We start from the raw sequence: 26,309 nt of genomic DNA on the forward strand, positions 1-26,309 counted from the left end.
TGACAAGGCGTTAGCATAATCAGGTCGTAAGTTTATCCTCATTTTAGCGTGTTGTTGAATAACCCTATGGCTTTTTCCTGCATGTATATATTAATAGCCTCGTTACTTCAAAGGTTTCCGTGCGTCTCATCGCGAATTGATTGCATGTATTTAAATAATGACTCACGGGCGATTTACCGCTCCAATGAATTTTTTAACAATGTCTGAATTATCTGATTCAGATGTTGTCAGAAACAGGAACTGTTTTTTATCACTGTGATTATTTCTAACGTTTCAGGCCTTATAACTCGCTCAAGAATTTAAAGTATTATCGTGACCATATCATGGCTGATATTGGTATCAGAAATTTACAGTGAGTGAGTATGGATTTACGCCGCTTTTAGCAATATTCCCGCAATATCACGGCGGGGGACACCAGAAATGGGCTTCACACATTGTACCCATGTCGGGAATCGAACCCGGGTCTTCGGCGTGACGAACGAACGCTTAAACCACTAGGCTACCCGACCACCCCAGGAATTTACAACTCTGACATAGATTACTGTAGATACATACAGATGCAATCAGCATGACACTTGTTAGAAATATTGACAATTAAGCATAAAACTAAACACACAATCCGAAAAAGCCGTCCCAATTGGTTTGTGATTGAGTTTGGTTTTCGCCTCTTTTATAAATGCCTGCATTATCACTACGGACACGCCTGGAATGGACCTAGAATTTACCAATTTGGGGAATCAAACCTGGGTTTTTCGGGCGCGACGAGCAAACGCTGTACCAATAAGGCTGCTACCTTGTCGTTACGCTTGCTTCCTCCCCGTGGGGATTCTGGGTTAGGAATGGTTCCCAGAAACCTATGCTGGTCGTAAGAAGTGACCAAGTGGATCGGTAGGTCAGCTTGATGTCGTGTCAACGTACCCACGGCGTGGATTGTTGCTCACAATATCGACCACTGGTTTGTCTGGTCCCAGATCGATTATTTACACGTCGCGGTCATACAGCTGGAATACTGCGGCATTGAAACATAAAAAGTTAATTTTCTCTCTTGTGTTACTAAACAATTGTTGAAACCATCTGTATGTGCTTATAGTATTCAATATCGGGTTGTAGGTTTCCTGTAGTAACAGGGGGCACGGGTGGCCCAGTCGTCTAAGGCGCCGCGATTCGCTGTGCAGAGATGCGTCCCTTGAACACGCCAGTAACCTATGATTGTGGGTTCGAATCGCGGTTCGCCCCGATTATGTTTTCAGGTTTGTCAGCACCATACCCTTGCTCGTGGGTTTCACCGAAGTGGTAAACGTCCGAGTCCTGCATCACTTCGGGCTTTCCTCCCACATTAAGCTGACACGCCGTGATATAACTGGAATACTGTTAAAAGCGGCGTTAAACCCAACTCACTCACTCACTCCTGTAGTAACAATCATACAATGAAGATGTGATGCCTCACTTAAATCAACCACAACCCCTCTTCTACCACAACAACACCGGCTAACAACGTATAGAATAACAACACTCCTAACTTGAGTACAACCACGTTCATTGGGTTATACACGCCACTCCCCATGGCACCGGAATTCCTGCAAGTGCACAGGATGTCTATGGAATGTTGCTATTTTTATCTCGGCTGAAGGGAAAGGCAATGCAGTTACCCAATATTGATAGTAATGATCGAGGAGATGTTACAACCATAACACTTATCTGTCTCAACACGTGTCTGAGATATGGAGATCTATCAGAACTGAAACACACTGTGTTGAATGAATTATTATAAGAACTGAAAAGTGAGTTTCAGAGGTTTTTTCTTTGGATTTGTCTGGATTTAGGTCAAGGAGACGTTATTGACTTTGGATGGATTACTTCTCAGTGTTTGACATATGTGCATGTAGTGAACTGGGTCATTTAGGCGGAGAATTCGTGACTGGTTTGTTTGACAAGAAATATAGTGGGTATATCGGCCATATATCATAAAAAAGTAGTGTGTCTCCATTATTTCCATGTCATGGACGTGAGGTGAAATGGGGTGTATTTCGCATTCAAAGTTATTTTACTTATATAACGTATACGCACGTGAGTGTTTCTGCTTGTACAAGTCCGGACTAATGCAGACTCTCTAACCGCTGGGGAACGGAAGCTTGTTATACAAAAGATGTAGTCAGTGTGATTAGAGAAGTCTTCAATATGATCACCTACTTCGATATTAACATAGTATGTACTTCTGGATAATAATGACGTTTGTTCAACGCTCCTTTGCTACCTCATAGTTCTAGACATCAGGGGGGCGGTCGGGTAGCCTAGTGGTTAAAGCGTTCGCTCGTCACGCCGAAGACCCGGGTTCGATTCCCGACATGGGTACAATGTGTGGAGCCCATTTGTGGTGTCCCCCGCCGTGATATTGCTGGAATATTGCTAAAAGCGGCGTAAAACCAAACTCACTCACTCACTAGACATCAGGAGTCCTTGTTGTCCGTTGCTGTGAGGTGTTTTCCAGTTGTTTGCTGTTGTCAACAGCTGTTTACTGTTGTCCGCAGTTGTTCACATTTGCTAACTGATTTGTTGTTTTAGTGTTGTTTATTGTCCGCTCGTTCACATATACCACTGTTTACTGTTGGTTTCCAATGTTGTGAACAACAGTTTGCTGTCATCATCGTTGACCATAGGTGTTGTTGTGTGTCGTCCGTTGTCTTCCACGGCTGTTCCGTAGTATCCACTGCTCTACGCTGTTGTCCACCTGTTTTCGCAGTTGTTGACTGCTGTCCAATGCTGCCTACTGCTTACGCCAAGTGAGTGAGTTGGATTTAACGTCGCGTCCAAGATTATTGCACTTATATAGCGACGTGCATGTACGTGTGTGTTTGTGTGGCTGCTTGTACTAGTCCGGACTGATGCCGATTTATAGTGCTAGCCCACTGAGATACAATGCCGCAGTTTAACATGAATACCCCACTCAGACACAGTATACTGACTCCGAGCCGACCAGTCCTTGTTTCAGCCCCTTAATACCGAGCGTCAGACAGGGTAACAACAAGTACCATCTTTTAACGTCTTTTGGTATGACGCGGCCGGGGATCGAACCCCGGACCTTCCGCTCTCCGGGCGGACGCTCTACCACTAGACCACGGAGGCGGTTCTTACGCCATGTTGTTGTGTTCATTGCTGTCTACACTGTCGGCTGTTGTCAGCTTATCCAACGATTGAGTGAGTGAGTATGGTTTGACGCCGCTTTTAGCAATATTCCAGAAATATCACAGCAGGGGACACCAGAAATGGGCTTCACACATATTCATGTTGGGAATCGAAGCCGGGTCTTCGGCGTGATGACCGCCCGATTACCACACGAAGCATATCCCCGTACCAATGCTTGTGCCTTTTTTTTACGCTGTAAACATCTCCAGTCTTGATCACTTCGGGCATTCCTCCCATACCAAGCTGACACGCCGTTTTACTGTTTAAAGTGTGAGTGAGTGAGCGGGTTTAACGCCGCTTTTAACAGTATTCCAGTTATATAACGGCGTGTCAGCTTAATGTGGGAGGAAAGCCCGAAGTGATGCAGGTCTCAGACGTTTACCACGAGCAAGGGTATGGTGCTGACAAACCTAGAAACATAATCGGGGCGAACCGGGATTCGAACCCACAATCATAGGTTACTGGCGTGCCCAAGGGACGCAACTCTGCACAGCGAATCGCGGCGCCTTAGACGACTGGGCCACCCGTGCCACCCTGTTTAAAGCGGCGTTAGGGGCGATGTAGCCTAGTGGTTTAAGCGTCACGCCAAAGACCCGGGTTCGATTCCCCACGTGGGTACAATGTCTGAAGCCCATCCTAGGTGTCCCCCGCCATGACATTGCTGGGATATCGATAAAAGCGGCGTAAACCATACTCACACACTCAAGGCGCCGTCAGCCCAGCACACTCATTCACTCACAAAATCAGGGTTAATACATAATTCAGACACAACGATTGGTTCATGTACTTGACACAAAACAATATTATTACGACACATATTCATGACTGATATCCATTAAACTAACTTCCTGGTTCGAGGAGTGGGTTGTGTCACAGCGACGTCTGCCCTATCAATTACACAATCACATCGGAAGATCGACTTGAACGTACACAATATACAGCAACGCCAACTCAGGACGGACATATCACACTCGATGTCGCCTGTCACGTTGTCCTCGCTTCAAGTCACACGACTTCGCAAATAACCGCGATGATGCCGATGACACAGGCTCGGCAGTGACAGCACTGAAACACGATTTGTAGAAACCTGCATTGAGCCGTGGTGAAGGTATTGTCCGTGGGGCGGGACAGACCGAAAAGCTTCTCACCTGTCGTGGGATGCGACACAGCCTCGGCGGTCAAACAGCGTTCACATCGAGTCGGCGTGATGAGGGAATGGCTGTTGTATTAGTCGACGGGAGGGTAGGGCGTTATATGATACGATGGGAGGGGTGGGCGTTATATAAGACGATGGGAGGGAGGGGAGGGAGATGGGTTTACTTGATGGATATATGATTGCTGAGAGATTTGGTTACACATGTGTAAATAGAGATGTGATGGGGTGCCATTTTGTTGGAAGAATTTATGCGAACCTATCCTGGGATTGTTTGTTTGTTGTTTAACGACTCACTCAGCAATATTCCAGCTATTTTACGGTGGTCTGTAAATAATCGAGTCTGGACCAGACAATCAAGTAATTGATATCATAAGCATCGATCGACGCAATTGGGATACGATGACATGAATCAACCAAGTAAGCGAGCCTGACCATCCGATCCCGTTGGCGCCTCTTACGACAAGCATGGGTTGAGATTAAGATGTAGATGAATTAGACCTCGGCACTTCTCTTCCTCGTTGTAATGAAAGGAATAGAATTAAGTTAACAGTTCTCTAATAGCAATGATATTTCCTCAAAACTGTTATACTGTATGCTTGTATACACAGGAGTCTCCTTGGTAACTGACAGTCTAGTTTTGTCATCACGTGAATTACAACGTTCAGCGTTAGCAGGTAACACACCTTCATCTGCTTTTACAGATATGATAGTATCTCTTGTTTCTTTCTCACAATCTTTACTCAAAACACATCGTAGTTTTAAAATCTGACATTCCTCTTTACATTGTATAAATGCTAGCTATAATAAATCACAATGCGTTGAAATGATTATTCTTAAAGTGGTATTGCAAGACACTCAGAGTTACGTCCCTTGAATCTGTCGGCTTGTTCAACTTTGGGTGCACTGTAACATACGACGCGAATATGCATTGCATAAATTAATTATTATTCATACCGTGGGAACATGGAATATCCATTAAGAGTACGTTCATCAGAATACGTAAAAGTCGACAGGCTCCCAGCAAACCAATGGTACCTATTACCTCTTGAAAAATGATAAGATAAACACCAAAGAATTCATTAAAAAACATAATTTATTCGAAAAACATTATAACAAATTATTGACATATTATGTAATGTCAAACTGACACGGCTGTGTCATATCATATCATATTGCATAATTTCATTAGGTCGGCAACCAGTTATGATTATGATCAGCACGAACGAGACGTGAGAAATGATGGGAAATACTGATGATGAAATAAATTATGCTATTTATAATTTGATTTAGAATATAAACAGTGGAATGATTCTCACAATAAAACTGAGTGTGTTACTGATTGACGCTGTACGTATATACAATAAGTATTTATGCATTTATCTCGTGTTTACCATGAAGGGACAACAAACTATAATAACTGTAAGAAACATGAAACATATATTGACACTTGTATGAAATATTGTAGGCTTTCTCAACAGATTTATGTAAAATAGTAAGAGTGAGTGAGTGAGTGAGTGAGTGAGTATGGTTTTACGCCGCTTTTAGCAATATTCCAGCAATATCACGGCGGGGGACACCACAAACGGGCTTCACACATTGTACCCTTGTCGGGAATCGAACTCGGGTCTTCGGCATGACGAGCGAACGCTTTAACCACTAGGCTACCCGACCGCCCCTAAAATAGCAAGAAAAGTTAAAACGAGATTTTTTTTTCTTATATATTCATTATTAATATTTATATTTACCAATAAAAAAATAGGTAAAAAATAGATATCTAAAATCAATAACTATGTTCAATTTGTAAAACGTAGATGTTTATATATATATTTACAACCAATTATATAACATTGACCTTTTCAAAATATTAAATCCTTAGAAGAATATATCACACAAACTAACGAATTTGTATGTTCTGTTTACGTGTTAAAGATACTGATGCACTGCATACATGTTTTTTTCTTTCACCCCCTTTTTCCCACATATTAATAAAACACACGGGTCACGTGTTTGATGCTGTGAGATTGTAAACACACCCAATGAACACTTTAACCTACTTTTTTTCATACCACTGGATGATAGCAAACCGATGTTATATCTTCAATGTAGTCCGATAGTATAAATAGCCGTCCAATCAAATTATATCTTTCTAGGCTCATAACTGAGGTGAAAATAAACACTGGATAAACGAGGATGGACATTAAACTTGTGGGCAGTATAGCGCATATCACATAAACCTCAGATATTGACTTCGTAAACCACAACCTCTCGCTAATAATATTCTTGTGACATTTTATTAATGTAAAATCCATGAATCAATGTAGTGAGTGAGTGAGTATGGTTTTACGCCGCTTTTAGCAATATTCCAGCAATATCACGGCGGAGGACACCACAAATGGGCTTCACACCCATGTCGGTAATCGTACCCGGGTCTTCGGCGTGACGAGCGAACGCTTTAACCACTTGGTTACCTGACCGCCCCTGAATCAATGTAAGGCTGGTAGGTAGATATACCTGTATACGAACGAGATATTCGACGGCAACACGGATAAAGCATTGACGAGACTCGTTAATACACGTACATGCACACCACTCTCGTAACACGGACGGTGGAAAAATACTTGGTACGTATTTCTAAGCTTAACACGCTAGATAGTCAAACAATGTACACCTCTATCTTGACATGTGTTATGTCGAAGTATGTTTAACTCGAAGTATGAAACTATCCCACACGGATGTGTCTATAACCATTTTCCCTTAATATTAAATGAACAATGAAACCTCCTTAATCCGGACGCCAGCTTTCCCACTAAAATCGTCCGGATTACCAAATTGCCGATTAAACCTATACTGGTTTTATACGGGGTAATGACACTTTGCAGACCCCTGTGTAAGCGTCGTCTGTAGTAATCGCCCGGGAATGGAGCCATAGTAAATGAGGGTTTACTGTATACAGTGTACTACGGTTATAACGAACTCAAATGGACCACTAATTTTAGTTCGTTATAACCGTATTTCGTTATAAGCATATATACAACATCTATACTGCAGGATCACACCAACTTCTAAATGCCACTGAAAGAAGTTATCTATACTGGAAATGGCCGGGACCAAAAATGAAGTTTGTTATATCCGTCAGTTCGTTACAAGCGAGTTCGTTATAAACGCATTTTACTGTATTTGAATGTTTCTTTTGGACTCGGCTATATACACATTTAATTGACAATGAAATAAGTGAATATGCAACTAAACTTGTCAAAAAGAGTTAATGATTACCCGATTCTTTCTTCACTATTCTTAACATAAAGCCATGACCTTATTGAAACACCTGTATGTATTTGCTGTCATAACAAATCATACACATATGACGGTCCCTCAATATATGAACTGTGCATATTAATCAAATATCTTCATCGGAAAAAATTGATCACCATATATTTCATTCCCCAGCAATACGTACAGGTCTGTCCATTCAACATTGCTCAATTTTCTTGGACACATACATATTTATAATACTGTCATATGGTCAGAAATTGTAATTACGTGCAGACCTCACCAAGGCACGAGCGTGGAGGAGACAAGGCATTTCAATATACATTCTGCACATCTGAGACAGACCTTCGTAAGTACTCATATCAGTCACACAGAGTGCTGATCACTCGGCGTTACTCGTATGTTTCCGGTGTTCCCTGTCTGACTTCGGATGGTTCCGAAATATCACGAGCTGTCACGAATCTAGTGTTTGATATCCGCATTTGACAGAAGCAGTACGGCTGACCATTGAAGAAAAGATCCACGTGAAACACGCCCACACACTGACGCCACGGGCACTGGATCATTCCATTAGCAACACAGGGGTGAGACAATACAGTATACATGTAAATCACAATTTCTTATTTGGTTGATCCGTATTCCTTTTTGATGATTCATCAGTCTTCAGGCATATTGAGTACATACCATTACGTATCAGTGAGGTGCCAATGTATAGTTTTTTTGTGGATGGGTGAGACACTGACAATTATCATATGAAGTAATCACACACTGGGATCACTTACACCTGCAAAGGTCGCCGTGGTAACACGGGCTGTTTTTTTTCACTTTTTCCTGCAGGTGCCGTTGGAAGATCACGTGACCGAACGTACACGTTTAGCGCCGCTCCCATTTCCTCTTCTGAGCTTTGACGCCGTCCGCCACACTACGAGCCATGCATATGAGGAAAATCTGAAAAACAGTACGAAATGGTGTTACAGTAAACTACGGTTATAACGAAATCAAAGGGACCACTAATTTTAATTCGTTGTAACCGTAGTTCGCAATAAGCAAATGTACGAAATATATATAGCAAATAAACAGGACCAAAAAATAGTTCGTTATATCCGTCAGTTCGTTATAAGCGTGTTCGTTATAACCGTACTTTACTGTAGTGTTGCTTCACGCCGCAGTCAGCAGTTATATCACGGCGTCAGGTGTATAATTCAGTCTGGGCAAGGCACAGTAGTGGTTGATAGCTGGAGCAATCGTTATCTTTCGGTACGGTTGCATATAATCAGCCAGGTCACATATTGTAACACCCCTACCCACGTTAGACGGCTCTGGGATGCCATGGGAATCCGAGGTGGATGGAGTGTGGTAGTTCCCCTCCCCCTTTTTGAAAACCAATTCTAGTATGTTGTAGACAGTAAACATATTTTAAATTATCTGGAGAGGGTTTTGATATTTTGGACCCCTCCCTTATAAAAATGCTGGATCCGCCCTAGTATTCTACCTCTGAATCCCCGTGAAGACTTATGTATGACATGGTTCAGTGGATTAAGCGTCTTCCCGGAGAGCGGAAGGTCGGGGGTTCAATCCCGGGTCGCGTCAAACTAAAAAACGGTAAAAAACGGTAAAAGATGGTACTTGTTCAAGGCATTCACTCACTCATTGAGGAGATAAAACAAGGACTGGTCGCCTCGAATAACGATACTGTGTTGGGTAGTTTTGCTAAAGCTGCGACATCGTATCTCAGTGGGCCAGCACGATAACACCGGCATTTGTCGGGACTAGTTCAGGCAGACGCACACTAGCGCGCACGCACACGCACACTAGCGCGCACAATTGCACATGCACGTCCCTGTTTTAGTGCAATAATATTGAACCGCATTTCGCCTCGCCACGGACACCATGAAATACAGAAGACAAGTGGAAACATAGTTACCTGTGGCAAGAGGATGCCGAGCATGACTCCTCCTATGACGAGAGAGTGCTGGTTGATCCACGCGCCCAGCGCGTACAAACAGCCATCAGTATACACCTTCGTTGTGTCCCCGGCTACTAATATTCCGTTCTGTAGGGAGGAGGGAAAGTAGCATGTTAGTCACGCATGGACATCACGTCTTGTATTAATTCTACATGTGAGTGAGTGACTATGGTTTGAGGCAGATTTTAGCAATATTCAAGCTGAGAATATTGTGCCTAATCAACAAATCCGGGTTTTCGGAATGAAAAGCGGACTACCCCTCATATATTTTGGTTTTGTGTTAGCGTCGTATTCAGCAAATATTCCGGCTACATGACGGCGGTCTGTAAATAACCAAATATGGACCAAATTGATTCAGAACGATAGCCATGCTACTAGTCAATTCGAACTACCACCATTGGATATTTACTTGTCCTCAGCACAATTTAGTTGTCTCGTGCCAGCGGACCAGCGTGAGTTTAGAAGGCTTGACTATTGGCGACGCACGCATTAGTCATCACACTGCAGAAATATCACCGCGGTCTGTAAGTTATCGAACTTGGATCAGGCAAACCAAAGGTCGATAATGGGCAGCGATCTACGGGTACTGTCACCCAAGTGCTGTTGGTACACTGAAACCACCCGATCCCCACTAAATTGAGGCACTCAGTAAACCTCCGCGCAGTCTCGAAACAATTTAATACACGCACCTCTATCTTCTGTACTTCCGCGCCACATAGAAGGTTCATAATTTGGTCCTGAAATTCAAATCAAAACAGAAAGATAGTCAGTACAGTGTCATGTGCAAACAGTGTTTAAAAACATACAATTCAAAAGAATCTGCCATGCCATACCTAAAGACGTTGCATATGGTCCTTATTGTTACCCTGCCTGGCGACCGGTATGAAGGGGTTAAAACGGGGACTCGTCGGTGTGGCGTCAGTATACTGTGTCTGAGTGGGGTGTTCATGTTAAAATCTGCGGCATGCCATCTCAGTGGACTAGCACTATTCACAACAGTGATATGAAACTCAACTTAACTTTGATTACAAGTGTAATACAAAATCCGAATTCAGTTTTATTGACTTGACTTTGCATGAGTTTTTGATGTGAACCACCTATGTTTTTTAACTTCTTTGAGAGGCATTTAGAAGTTTGAGTATGAATAAGATATATGGAAGAACAACTTATTTATTACAATAAAGAAGCGACATTTCGGTGTAGGTTCTAACACATCGCTTCTAATTGAAAAAAAAGTTGTTTATACATACATCTTATCCTTACCTCTTTTGAGTAATATATATTCAGTAATGATTTGTTTCTGGTGAATAATTCATCGTCACAACATGTAAAACTGAAATGGTGAGGTTACAAAGCCCTTTGAATGGAAGGGTTACGCTTCACAATATAACTGAATTCGGATTTTGTATGATTTCTGTGTTTCGTAAGACATTAATACACGATACGTCTTTTTTAAATGCATATTTTATAGGGAAAATATATTTAGCGTGTCATATATTTATTTGTCATGGGATATCAGTGGTTTCCGTCTCACCGGCTTGGGTATACAGCAGGACGGCGGTACTGAACATTTCTCCGCACTAGGGTTGTTAGCGCTGCAGTTGAAGTAGGGGTTCGCGTTCCAGTCCTTGTAGCCGCTCTCGTCGTTACTGACGCCGCAGCATCCCAACTGAAACAGTCGTCATTACTTTGAATATTGATGGATTTATGGGGCCTATTGTGTATTTTATATCATTTTATGTGATAAATTCCCTGTATATTAAGTCACTAACAAATGGAGCCCCATTCGAATAATACAACGCTAAAATGGTCCAGTCATTTCATTTAAAACAACTCATGTGTGATAGGAATTATGTTGGAAGTTGCTGTAAGGGAATTTTTTGAAATAGTGACGTCACCCCCGAGACGAAAGGATCCCGGGTATATTTATCATAGGAGAATGGAATAAATATATAATATGGCACTTAATAATCGAGGAGGATTATATCTATTACATCTGATAGTGAAACCCCGCTTGTCTGGACGCCACACATTCCGGATCATTTCCAACGAAAACATCAATTTGGCATCTGCATGTACCCGAAGGTTTTTTTTGTCTCCTGAAATGTGTTTACCCGGCCGGTTTTACTGCATGTACCGTGTGAATAAACGGGCTTATTAACCTGTCGGGCAAAAGAGTATACACCCATGTTTGAATGGTGGCTAAACATAGAACACATTCACCCTCGGATATATTTCACGAGGAACGTTGCGCGGTTGACCACGTGAAGTAACCAGTGATGTATCGAACACTGACATTTCCTTATGTCAAGAGGGGACTGGTCATCTAACACCGGGTGTCTCACCAATTTCTGGAAGTTGTCGATGAGGTTCTGCATGTCGGGGTCGTCCCTGTACTTGACGATGGCGTCCTTGAAGTCCTGCTCGGGGAACAACCCCATCTTGTCCCGAACATCCGGAGCGTAATAGAAGATGAAGGTGATGATTGCCAGAGCCACCTGCCCCAGCAGCAGCAGACTCAGGAAGTAGTGGAACTGTGGTCATAATAATAATGAGATGACGAGTGAGTGAATATGGTTTTACGCCGCTTTTAAATATTCCAGCAATATCACGACGGAGGACACCAGAAATGTGCTTCACATATTGTACTCATGAGGGGAATCGAACCCGGGTCTTTGGCATGACGAGCGAACGTGTTGCCACTAGGCTACCCAACCGCCCCGATTGTAATGATGATGATGATGATGATGATGATCTTAGAATCAAATATGATTGAAACAACACACTTGTCGAGTTATAGAAGCGCATGTAAAATCTTACATCCCTGGATGCTTTTCCTCATCATGAGCGATGAAACCCTATTGATATACTGATATATACACCCTTTGGACTGTGTCACTGAGTTATTCTTTTCCTATTATATACGTCATGTGACACATACATCACAATGAACAATCTCTTGCCGACATGTTTCCGAATACCTGGGTTGTTATTTATCACCTCCTTTATCTACTTTGTTGTTCTTTCATACAAACAAGTACAGTGGGTGTTGCAAGTGTGTATGTAAATATAGGTAAAACGTGCCGGCCTAACAAAACACAGTTGGTAGTGTGATAGCCAAACTATAGGGCCATAGGAGGTAAGAGAATGAACAGGCATCACTACAACGTTGTCTAACCGTACGTACTTTGCATCGTAGGTATTTCAGTATGTCATAATTTGTCAATTGGTTTCAGGGAGGTATAAATCATTCAGCCTTTTATAGGGATGATATTTTTTCATATTGATATAAACTCCAAAGGACAACAACTTTTCATTTTTAACTCTGTATGAAGCTGAAAATGATTCACTTCTATAACGTAAAATCTTGAACTATCAGAATGACATCACCTGACAAAGGCTCAGGGCCCCGTTCCACAAAGCGATTTTAGCGTTACTACCGTAGGTTCATGTTGAAGTATCACGATAATCGTACCACTATGGTCGCTTGAAGGAACGAGCACCTGATGTATATGTCATCATAACATGTACCTGTCTTTTTACCATTTAGGAAAATAAATACAACACAACTACTCACAATTTTAAGAAATACTGTGTTTTCCCTGAGCGAGCCCATGCAGCCGAAGAATGCGATAAAGGTCATCACTGACCCGACCAGACACAGGACGCAGGAGGGGTCGAGGAAGAAGTCGATGGCGTCGGTCACCAGTTTGTTTTTGGTGGCCAGGATGTAAGCTCCTATGGCTCCCATCCCTATCCCGACAAGCTGCAACATGGAGTGAGTGGGAGAGTATGATTTTACGCCGCTTTTAACAGTATTTCCAGCAATATCACACGCTGCAACATTGAGAATGTTGGTGACTTTGATTAATTTGTTCTAAACTGAGGACCAAAAGATATTTTCTCATGAATTTCTCATGTTTGATTTTCAATTGAAAATATCCAAATTTATCGATAATACATCCTGAACTGAACAGGCTTAGTGAATAGTAAAAAACATTCTTCATTGTTATATTTTTTATATATGATATGATTTAAAACTTTTACAAATTACCGGAAACACATTTGCATAAAGCACAACTGTTGGTTGGTATCTTAGAATCGTAGACGTCTTATCTTTGAAAATCAATTTAAGAAATGAGAGGGGGCACAAATTTACAACATTGAAAACATGGTAGGGGTCGCATAGTTGCAAAATCATTTCTTACCCAGTCGGTTTAGCCGAAACAGTCTGGTTTTTTATACAAACTTACTCAGCCACAGATTACTCTTTACAAAATATTGCAGGAGTGAGCGATAGACATAATCATGATTGACAATACAAAGTGTGTTTGTTTGTTTATTATTTAACGCCATACTCAGCAATATTCAAGCTATATTGCGGCGGTCTGTAAATATTTTAGTCTGGACCAGACAACCCAGTGATTGACATCAGCGATCCAGACCACCCGGATCTTCACGGGTCGACAAAGTACCAAAGACATACATTTTTACCCATTTGGGGGTTGGTGAAGGTGTATGTGTTAGTTCATTTTGTTGGCTGCACATTTGAAAGCATTGCAAAATACTCAACACTGGTTGGCGATAATCGATATATACGGAACAAAATATGATGAATAACATGTATATTAAGGGGGCATTGTTCTGTAATCGTGTACAAAAAAGAATCCCCCAAAACATTCATGATCACTAACGATGTTTTGCTCAATTAATTTAAAATACACATGTCTGTACGTCATCCCAACAACACATTCTGTGACAGTAAACCTAGATAACTGCGTATGAACCCAGGGAGCATTGCTAATTATGCTACTTCCTCATCTCGCCATGTTATTTCCCATGTCTACACAGTCGGAAGTGTGAGTGGCACGCGACAACTAATGATCAGACTGATAAATGCATGTCATCTTGGCGTTACACATGCATAACGGAAATATTACGTGCGTAAACAGAGTGACGGTCTGTTAGATGGTGAGTGAGTTATTTGAACGCCGCTTTGAACAGTAGATCCACTGCCTCATACAACATACACTGCGTCATACCCTTTAATAACATACACTGCGTCATACCCTATAATAACATACACTGCGTCATTCTCTTCAGTAACACCCCTGCGTCATACCCTATGTTAACATACACTGCCTCATACCATTTGATAACATACAGTGCGTCATACCCTATAATAACATACCCTGCGTCATACCCTATGTTAACATACACTGCCTCATACCCTATGTTAACATACACTGCTTCATACCATTTAATAACATACAGTGCCTCATACCCTATAATAACATACAGTGCCTCATACCCTATAATAACATACCCTGCGTCATACCCATAATAACATACACTCTTAACATACACTGTGTCATACCCTATGTTAACATACACTGTCTCATACCCTATGCTAACATACACTGCCTCATACCCCATAATAACATACACTGCCTCATACCCTATGTTAACATACACTTTCTCATACCCTTTAATAACATACACTGCCTAATACCCTTTAAAACATAGACTGCTTCATACCCTATATTAACATACACTGCTTCATACCCTATAATAACATACACTGCGTCATACCCTGTAATAACATACACTGCGTCATACCCTATAATAACATACACTGCCTCATACCCTATAATAACATGCACTGCCTCATACCCCGTAATAACATACACTGCGTCATACCCTTTAATAACATACACTGCCTCATACCCTATGATAACATACACTGCGTCATACCTTATAAAACATAGACTGCCTCATACCGTATAATAACATACACTGCATCATACCCTATAATAACATACACTGCGTCATACCCTATGTTAACATACACTTTCTCATACCCTTTAATAACATACACTGCCTCATACCCTTTAATAACATACACTGCCTCATACCCTATAAAAACACATACTGCTTCATACCCTTTAATAACATACACTGCGTCATACCCTATAATAACATACACTGCGTCATACCCTATAATAACATACACTGAGTCATACCCTGTAATAACATACACTGCGTCATACCCTATAATAACATACACTGCGTCTTAAGGAGCCAGTATGACCATTTGCGTAGGAACCGGAACTACAAAGGAACGCGTCAGCTCTGTTATCCCCCAAGCGTGACAGTATCTATTTTGGATCTCTTTCGTAACACAGTAAACTAGGGAAGCATCGTGATCTATATGTCACGCAGATGTCACTCGAGACACTCACTGATCGTGACATTAAGGGGTCGACTTTTCACCTTGCCAGGATATTGTGTATCTCTTATCAGTTGCTGCATACTGAGAAACTTCCTGGTCTGAAATAATCGCTGAACTGTCGCTGTGTTGGTCGACATTCCTATTAAACGACATTGTCATTGAACCAGATTCAGAGCTTTGCGATTTGAATACTATCCTTGTCAAGTTACCAACGATACCGAACGTGTACTTCTAAGGTTACACCAGGCGATCCCAGGGTGAACCTTTCTGATTCAGACGAACGCAGTACATGCAACGTAGATATCATATTACAAGTTTAAATAATAATGATAATTCTTTAAAGAAATTTTCAAATATTAAGAATCGTCGAGTTTCTTACTTTCAGGAGGGGGAGGAGTACAGAGCTAGAGCTGTGAAGATGACAGTGGAATGTTTTATTAAATATAAGGCCTAGGGTCTGAAGGAGTGAGTATCCTGTTATGCCGATATTAGCAAGATTCCAGCAATATCACGACGGGGGCCACCAGAAATGGGTTTCTCACTTTGTACCCAAAGAAATCGAACCCGGATCTTCGGCGTGACGAGCGAATACTTTAACTACTGGTCTGTAGGAGGGTTTAATAGATTTTTTGTCATTCCCGACAACGTTGATGACGTTGTCAACCACTGGTTTAGCGGCCACGTGTTAAAGAATATACAGGCCACCGTGATATACACTAATATATAATGTTGCTGGGATGTGACGTAAAACAACATTCGTTCACTCCTAACGTCAAAGAGACGGCGAGTCATGACAGAAGCAGTCATTTTGGATATTAAGGAGCCATCGGCTACTAGTTCCATTATTTGTGAGTGAGTGATTTGGGGTTAACGCTGCTTTGAATAATATTCCAGTTATATCACGGCGTGTCAGCTTTATGTTGGAGGAAAGCCCTAAGCTGTGCAGGTCTTAGGCGTTTACTACTTTGGTGAAACCCACGAGCATACCCCGCATATTGCAAAACGCACACGCACACGCACACGCACACGCACACGCACACCACATCACCCCAAATTCCACGCCCCACAAATCATATACAAATGCGGCCTATACAGTTCGTCTAATCCCCACACGCGTTTAACCCAACCATTGTTATATAATAGTGGGTTTAAAGGGACCCCCTGTATGCAATGTTTAACTGTTATATCGACCACAATGACGTGAACGTCTCCAGGCCACAACCCGCCCTTTATGTAATGTGTCACGTGGGCTGTGTTATCAAGTAGCTGACGTGAGTCAGGAATCTAAGTCTCTTGCCGTTATCAGCCTGTCTGTCCTGATACAGATCCCATAGGTGCTGTAGAAAATAACATTGTTTTTACCTCAGCAAAGAGCATGTGTTAAGACGGTTGTACAAAGATGCAAGGATTATAAAGTACATTCCAGTACAGTCCTTCTCATGATGCAACTCCTGGCGTCATACCTGTCGCCATGATTGGAATTGAGATATTACCCTTACTATTTAGAAATCTGACCCGACACAACACAACCACCCTGAGTAGACACAACGTGTCCCAACTCCCTGACAAACAGCCCCGACACAACACAACCACCCAGAGTCGACACAACTTGTGTCAGCTCCCCGACAAACAGCGCAGACACAACACAACCACCTATAGTAGACCCAACTTGTGTCAGCTCCCTGACAAACAGTCCCGACACAACACAACCACCTAGAGTAGACACAACCTGGCCTAACTCCCTGACAGCCCCGACACAACACAACCACCGAGAGTGGACCCAACTTGTGCCAACTCCCTGACAAACAGCCCCGACACAACACAACCACCCAGAGTAGACACAACTTGTGTCAGCTCCCCGACAAACAGCGCAGACACAACACAACCACCCAGAGTAGACACAACCTATCCCTTGACAAACAGCAACGACACAACACAACCATCAAGTGCAGGCCTCTTTTCGAATGCTACAGCTTTTACGTACGTATATCATTTATGTCGGTAATGAAAGTATGCATTAACCTTATACCCAACAACTAGGTACTCATGTTACACTGCAACAAATGAATGCGTTCCATTAGTGTGTCACCGAATTAGCACTTTGGACCTTAGTAAATACTTATTTCCATCAACTACTTATTGACATCGCGTGGTTTGTAGAAATGATGATGTTACACGAGAAATCCATTATATATCATGGGTGTAGTCGATCCGGGATATTAGTTACAGCTACTGTAAATCTATAAAGGTGCAATGAATGTCTAACCTTACTACTTCCCGCTATGGATATTGGGACTTGTAGAAACTAATTACCTGTATAAGGAAGTATCCAGTCATATTACCCCTATACAAAGCACATGTTTTCTATTCAAACGCTTTGAGCATAATTCAGCAACACGTTGTCAGCATAACGACAAAGAAAATACGTAGTATTCTGTATAGGTTTTGTTCCTTGTTTAACAGCTAGGCCAGCAGTACTTTCGCTATAGCACGGTGGCCTGTATATAACTGAGTGAGTGAGTGAGTTATATAATGTTCAGACAAAGATATAAACATATGGATATGTGTACTGACAGATAGTTATGACCATATGGATACATGGATTATTATATGTACCTCTACTCTATGTTCAACCGTGCATGTTTGAAGCTGGTTGTTGTATTTGTGTCGGTTCACATGAATATGATTTGAAAAATTAATGAATGACAAACGAGAAACCTTTGGTCATACGTAGATGAATGCATGCATAGTCGTGTCACATACATTATAACACTGAACATATGGGAGAAACATAATCCCAGCGTTATTATATCAAATTGTGTGTAGGAGTCTATGTTAACGTTGATACAAGCGGCCTCTTACTTAAGTCTAATCAGCACTTACATGTTACAGAATAGTTAGTTATCAGAGTAAATGTACGTTATAAAGTTTCTTTATATGTGCTACTGAAAATATTTTAATAGTGAGTGAGTTGTGTTCAACGCCGCTTTTAACAGTATTCCAGTTATATCACGGCGTGTCAGCTTAATGTGGGAGGAAAGCCCCAGGTGATGCAGGTCTTAGACGTTTACCACTTCGGTGAAACCCACGAGCACGGGTGTGGTGCTGATAAACCTAGAAATATAATCGGGGCGAACTGGGATTCGAACCCACAATCATAGGTTTCTGGCGTGCCCAAGGGACGCAACTCTGCACAGCGAATCGCGGTGCCTTAGACGACTGGGCCACCCGTGCCTCCTGTATATAACTGAGTCTTGACTAAACCAGAGATTGATATTATAAACATGCGTGGAGTTATGGATGTTTAGTTCATATAATCAGGTTTGTAGGTCGAAAATATAACAATGAAAACAATCCAAAAGGTGTGGCGGGATGTTTTAAGATATATGAAATAATGCCGATTTCACTTTGAATTTTAAATCACTCATTCTACTTTGTCATCAGCTGACAGATTGTTGACAATTACTATACTTATGGATGTCGCTACAGAGGTTAGCAAACTGAGCAATCAAATCAGCCCAGAAATTGGAATGAAACCTTTAAAACCCCTATTTGCCTATTTTCTCAACGTGTTCTGAAATTAGTGCAAATGTATAGTTTAAAAATAAAATTAGTTCTCAAAAAGTCTTTGCATGATCGTCATTGAAGTATTGCAGACAGATGACGGTGGCGGTTCGATGACAGTGATGTGAATGTAGGGAATAAAATCCGGCCGCCGTCGCGACAAAGACAGCACTCTGCCCACTGCACTAAACGTGCACATAACCCCGTCATCCCACCCGAATCACCAGCGTTAAACGTGTTCCCCATCACACATCTACACCGGGCAAACACGCACAGCGACCTGAAGTCATTAATACAGCCCGGTACATGATCAGTCTGGGTAAGGGCGATGTATTAATCAACATGTCGATACGTAACAGAGGACATGCGGTCATCTGATGAGGTCACGAACTGGTCATCATTCCGCTCGAAGCAATACATCAGAAGGTGACAAGGTGACTAATCAGTGATATGTCGTCACCCTAAAGATGTAATTAATGACGCAGGCTCAGTGACAGGCGGTCACGACCATCTTTGATCGTGTTTTATAAGCGATATTAACAACAGATAAAAAGCACGAACACGGAATATGAACCCCTGGGAAATATTTGAGCACCTCTATTTCCATTTAAATAACCTTTTATTCATCACTATTTTCATTTTCTAAGCAAATTTACTATTGTTCTATTGAACTAGAGATATGGAATATGTACTGACATGTGTATCCTTTCAGCGAACACCTGATGTCATTACTAACGTTCAATGATCCGTTATATACCTTTCACTGCTATTTTGCCTTTTACGCCTAATGGAACCCGTTTCGCTGATTAATTGAGACATGTTATTCTCTGGCATTAACGTTATTAATTAAGTATGGTAATTATTCCATGGCAACAGTTAGTTGGCTACCCTTCCCATTGTTTCGTCTGCTTCTCCGCAATGTCTGATATGACGCGGTCCCCGTGGTCTGGTGGTAGAGAGTCCGCCCGAAGAGCGGAAGGTCCGTTGTTCGTCATACTTGTTGTTACCCTGTCTGGCGCTCGGTATTAAGAGGCTAAAACAAGGACTGGTCGGCTCGGAGTCAATACACTCTGTCTGAGGGCTAGAACTATAAATCGGCATCATTCCGGACAAGCACAAGCAGAAACACTCATGCAAAAACACACGCGCGCGCGCACAGATACACGCGTGCAAGTATACATTATCACCATCGTCAATTACGTGCAAGCATCAGCTTAATTCTACGTGCAATCATACAATCAGATTATTTCTATCGTGGCAGAACATTAACGGCTCAATACATGTCGTTTCTGACAAAGGAAGAAGCTTACGCCCACGATAACAGAAATAAGGAGATCTCCTCTAATTCTTGGTTTTAAGATTTAAAGGGGCACTGATCTAACGCCATTCCCCGGACTGGTTGTTGCCTTTGCTATTGTTTTTTTCCCCGTGAGTACCCGGATGATACGCAACGCAACTGAGCGTGACCAGAGACTGGGCTACCGTCTGCAAGGACAGCTAAATAAACTTGGAGGCAATATTTGTTTTACGCATTTTTGCATAAACACTGATTGGTTAACTGTGATCTATAAAGATTCGACAAAGGGCGCATGTTAAATAATTTCTTCAGCCTAAACAAACAGACAAAGAGAACGGCGGAGCTCATCGGAAGTCGTCATTTGGAAATACCCCAGATGGTTATAGTTTAATACTAAAAAAAGTATCCATGCAGTGAAAGCATTTTCGGATTTCGGATTGTGTAATACGATTACTACTCCCTTGTTGTCATACACGTTTTCTCGTATAACCCTACACTTGTGTATTTGTCGTCATTCACTTGATGCTCAGTTAATGAATTTATTACAGGTACAATTAGTGGTAGCACCACTTAGATTACCTGACAAAGGTTCTCATTTGGCATTTGTTGTGTCAGGGGTAATTATTCAATCTAAATCCAGGTTTGAAGTGAGGTTATGTAATATGCACGTGGCAGCCCAGCAAGAGATGAATGATCAGTTGATTTACTATTTTTTGTAAATCAACGGATCGTTCCTAGTCATCAAAGGATTAACAGAAAATACGTTGATTGATTAATCACTGTTATCTTGCACAGTGGATATGTCAAAAGTGAGTGTTTACATGTCTAGGTTTACTAAAACAAAGGGAATACACTCATATCATGGCGTGAAGTGCCGATGTAAAAACAACATACAATTTGTTCAAAGGCTTAACTGATAATACGTTGATTGGTTGCTCATTGTTATCAAACTCAATGGATTTTTTAGGAACCGTCGACGTAATGAAAATAGTTGTCACGTGGCCTTTCTCAGCCGACCCTTGAGACTTGACACCCGAAACGATATATATCTTTTAGAATATTTGATAGTTACAGAGACACGTGACATCGAATAAGTTATTTTGTATAGCTGCAGACGAGTGTGATATTATTCCTTTGTGTGGATATTCACGGATACATTCCTCGAATAAGGAAGCTGCCTATTTATACACATAAATTTGGTAAGATGTAATTATGGTATTTGCATTTTGTTTTCCTTCATTTGAACCGATTCGTTCTTGTTTTTCTACGTCTTGGTTGGGAAATTCTTCAATGCGCGATAGACGTTGTTTTCACAGGTCATTTCCTTTGTAAGCGTGTATAGATTACCGTCAATTTGTAAAATGTGATTCTCTCAGGCAATTTTTAAAATGTGTAAATATTTCAGTCATTTTGACTAAAAAATCTGTCCAGATTGATTAAGACGATCAAAAGGGCCTACAAACATCACAACAGATTATTATGTAGGATTAGAAGCCAAACAACATAGAAATGTACTTCAACGTAACATTTTCAATCTCTTGGTGATGACATTAAACATCAAAATGTTTGGAATTCGTTATCATAATAATACAGATGGAAATGTTTTTCAGTCACTTTGTAAAATAACTGAATATTTAGACGTTTAATAAATATGTTACACATTTTGACAGTAAAAAAATATACACACTATAAAAAAAGCAATGCTCAGGTGAAATATTTACTTTGTGTTGCAAGTCAAAATAGTGTAAACGAAAATCGCAAAATTACCAAGCAAGTGACTTATCAAAACTTCGTCACCATTACCGATGCTACCCACAAAGATGCCTACAGTTCCTTATTATCTCGAAAACTGTATTTCATTTTGTTGATCAATGTGACCATACGCTCTTATTACTACCGGTATCCATAAAAGTGACTAATGCGCTTACGAATGGCGCAACAGAGGTCGCGAGCTAGTCTAGATTTCTGCTCTACATCCGGGTACTCACTGGGAAAAAACAATAACAAAGGCAACAACCAGTCCCGGGGAATTGCGTTAGATCAGTGCCCCTTTAACGGCGGTGAACTGCGCATAGACTAACGTCACAACTTATCATTAAAGTGCGTTATATGACCAGCTCATATCCTTGAACCCTCTGCTGAGTGAACATGTGACGTCAGTGGTTAGATCCGGGAGATGGGACCGACGCTCCTTGTTAGCAGGTCACATGCATGACAGTTTTCCACATTCGTAGACACGATTTGTTGTCTTGTCCTTGTGTTAATCTTAGACGGCAAACATTACAAACTAGTAGGTTTTTTATTTCCTTTTGATAACATGGTGTCATTCAGAATATGCTCAGGCTTTAGATTAAGAAGCGTCACAATAACATGTATGTTCGTTGGTTGTATTACCAGCTAGCCCCGTCAATTTTCTAAGAAGGTGGAAGCAGCCAGTTATTGTCCAACACAAGGTGAAACCGGTCAGTTATTGTCCAACGGAGGTGAAGGCGGTCAGCTATTGTCCAACAGACGGTGAAAACGGTCAGTTATTGTCCAACAGAAGGTGGAAGCAGTTGGTTATTGTCCAACAAAAGGTGGAAGCAGTTGGTTATTGTCCAACAAAATGTGAAAGCAGTCAGATATTGTCCAACAGAAGGTGGAAGCAGTTGGTTATTATCCAACAAATGTGGCAGCAGTCAGTTATTGTCCAAGAAAAGGTGGAAGCAGTCAGTTGTTGTCCGAAAGAAGGGGAAAGCAGTCAGATATTGTCCAACAGAAGGTGGAAGCAGTCAGTTATTGTCCAACAGAAGGTGGAAGCAGTCAGTTATTGTCCAACAGAAGGTGGAAGCAGTCAGTTGTTGTCCGACAGAAGGGGAAAGCAGTCAGATATTTTCCAACAGAAGGTGGAAGCAGTCAGTTATTGTCCAACAGAAGGTGGAAGCAGTCAGTTATTGTCCAACAGAAGGTGGAAGCAGTCAGTTGTTGTCCGACAGAAGGGGAAAGCAGTCAGATATTTTCCAACAGAAGGTGGAAGCAGTCAGTCATTGTCCAACAGACGGTTGAAGCAGTCAGTTATTGTCCAACAGAAGGTGAAAGCAGTCAGTTATTGTCCAACAAAAGGTGAAAGCAGTCAGTTATTGTCCAACAAAAGGTGAAAGCAGTCAGATATTGTCCAACAAAAGGTGAAAGCAGTCAGTTATTGTCCAACAAAAGGTGAAAGCGGTCAGTTATTGTCCAACAGAAGGTGGCAGCAGTCAGTTATTGTCCAACAAAAGGTGGAAGCAGTCAGTTGTTGTCCGACAGAAGGTGGAAGCAGTCAGATATTGTCCAACAGTAGGTGGCAGCAGTCAGTTATTGTCCAACAGAAGGTGGAAGCAGTCCGTCATTGTCCAAAAGAAGGTGGAAGCAGTCAGTTATTGTCAAACAGAAGGTGGAAGCAGTTGAGAACAGTCAGCTACCGTACTAACCCAAAGGGTCGAAGACGGAAATTTGATAAATTCAGCTACCGTGAAACAGAAGATGGAGGCGACCAACTACTGTCAAAACAAGAAGTGGGCGACGTCAACTAAGTCAAAACGAGGTTGTAATATTATTAATCAGTCAGATACTTCATAAAGAAGATGGACGCAGAGATCTTCATCGTAAAGGATCCGTTATCAGTGAGGTACTGTCAAACAGAAGATGGGGGCAGTCGGCTATAGTTACGGAAAAATCACAATGCATCACACAATTGCTGACGAATTGCTCCCCTACCCGCTGGGTATATCTCCATAGACGCGTACCCCCGGGGGTCGCAAATTTACGTGAACACACAGCTGACACATGTCAATCACAGATCACCAATCAAACAGTGGGTAAACAATAGCCCTGTTATCTTCGACAGGCTGAAATTGATACATGTTGTTGTTGTGATGGAAATTCTGGTCAGGGCAATAGAGACTGAAACTGATCCCCCTGTCGGCGATAATTATACATAAATAGCTGACTCTGGCCTGACTAAAGATGTCAATATTTAGCCGTTTGTTTACTAACATACACGATTTATATGCACACGCAAGTGAAAGGGATTGCGTGGCAGCAATACGATCGTCGTATTAATGAGGCACTATCCTTTGAGGCTCTATCCTACATTACAGCGCGTTCGACAGGTTACAGTGGAACATCTATAATACACGTAGTTGATAACTAGTTGAGTCTCGGGGTTGCTTTTTAATCATATTTTATTGAGATAATTTATCAAATAGTTTCATTTTGAGACTCGGTGTTAGGCTAGTGCAGCCAAGTCTACCCCCATGTTTCGGAACATTTATTCAACGTTCCAATGTTCACGCTGTGTTAGGGGAACTCTTAATACGGCATTAAACAACAAACAAACAAATAAAGAGGGGACGCAAAGTCACAAACGAAACATCGTTTTTTGTTTTCGACACAGATAAACAAAATGAAAGTAGAAGCGTCAAGGAGTCAATTAAAACCAGGAATAAAAAACACCCCTGCTTAAACATTTCGTCATCATTTTTCTCTTACATCTTACGTATGTTTTAAATATCAACATTTCACATAAGATGATCTGTTGACAAGAATAACTCCTGCTTGGGCCAGAACACATCCCCTCCAATATTGCCACGACCGATGACGTTCATAAAACACACATGTCGACTTTTTACCATCAATAGTCGCCTGTTTTATTGGCAGTGACACCAAGTTCACACGGGCTGACGACATGTCTACGACCCAAGATATATATTACCAAGCGAGGAACCAGCGCCACCTGTCGGCCCAGGGAAGACTGGTGATGCGTATCGCTACGTTTATTGATCGGTTCAAACTAAGTTTGTTCGAACTGACGATCAATGACATCATCATAAATCAAATATAAAATACGTTTTTGATGCGATAAGCTATTGCTGCAGGGAACGCGTACTTTGGATATACAGTTTACCTAACAACGACCTCAGTATCATTTCTTCTATTTATTTGAAAAATGCTGTAGCACGAACTGTGCCATAGTATTTTAAAATCAAATTTGAGATAAGGAAGAGACTTTATGGTTTTTATTATGAGGAGAACAACGTTTCGGTGTAAATACTTACTCTTACATCAGGTGAATAAATGCTTTGCTAATCACATATCAGCGCCAACTGTTGGCTTCCCTTGTTTTCATTACTGCGGTTGTTTTTTATAACATATGTGTATAGTTTCGTAGCATTTATTCATAGTATGTATTCACCTGGCGAGTAAGTATATACTCCAAAATGATGTGTTCCTCATAATAAAGAGGGGCGGTCGGGTAGCCTTGTGGTTAAAGCGTTCGTTCGTCACGCCGAAGACTCGGGTTCGATTCCCGACATGGGTACAATGTGTGAAGCCCATTTCTGGTGACCCCCGCCGTGATATTGTTGGGATAGTGCTAAAAGCGGCGTAAAACCATATTCACTCACTCACTCATAATAAAGAAGCTGACATCCATAAATTCTCCTCCTTATGTGTACTTCTAAATGCCACTCAAAGACCAAAATTTGAGATAATAACAACAGCAATAATCACCACAAGAATGTTGAACTAGTGGGATGCATAACACACCGTCGTACCCAACCCGCCAAAACGTTTAAACCCGCGTTTAGTAAAATGCTATCTTATAATAGATTTAACTGGTACA

At 41.5% G+C, this 26,309-nt stretch overlaps 1 protein-coding gene across 1 annotated transcript in view; it reads right to left on the reverse strand.

Moving 5' to 3' along the window:
• Window positions 1-5,414: 5,414 nt before the first annotated feature.
• Window positions 5,415-26,309, reverse strand: part of LOC139452675 (tetraspanin-33-like) — a 28,170-nt gene continuing 7,275 nt past the window's right edge. The window contains exons 2-7 of the mRNA XM_071234219.1: window positions 13,153-13,341; window positions 11,921-12,109; window positions 11,110-11,244; window positions 10,265-10,312; window positions 9,534-9,662; window positions 5,415-8,557 (exon numbers count right to left, since the gene is read on the reverse strand). Coding sequence (XP_071090320.1) covers window positions 8,483-8,557; window positions 9,534-9,662; window positions 10,265-10,312; window positions 11,110-11,244; window positions 11,921-12,109; window positions 13,153-13,341 — 765 coding nt within the window. The 3' untranslated portion in view covers window positions 5,415-8,482. The remainder of the gene's footprint in view (window positions 8,558-9,533; window positions 9,663-10,264; window positions 10,313-11,109; window positions 11,245-11,920; window positions 12,110-13,152; window positions 13,342-26,309) is intronic.

Source organism: Haliotis cracherodii, unplaced genomic scaffold (genome assembly GCF_022045235.1).
Source record: "Haliotis cracherodii isolate W230 unplaced genomic scaffold, xgHalCrac1.p SCAF_9, whole genome shotgun sequence".
In the NCBI taxonomy this organism is placed as follows: domain Eukaryota; kingdom Metazoa; phylum Mollusca; class Gastropoda; order Lepetellida; family Haliotidae; genus Haliotis; species Haliotis cracherodii.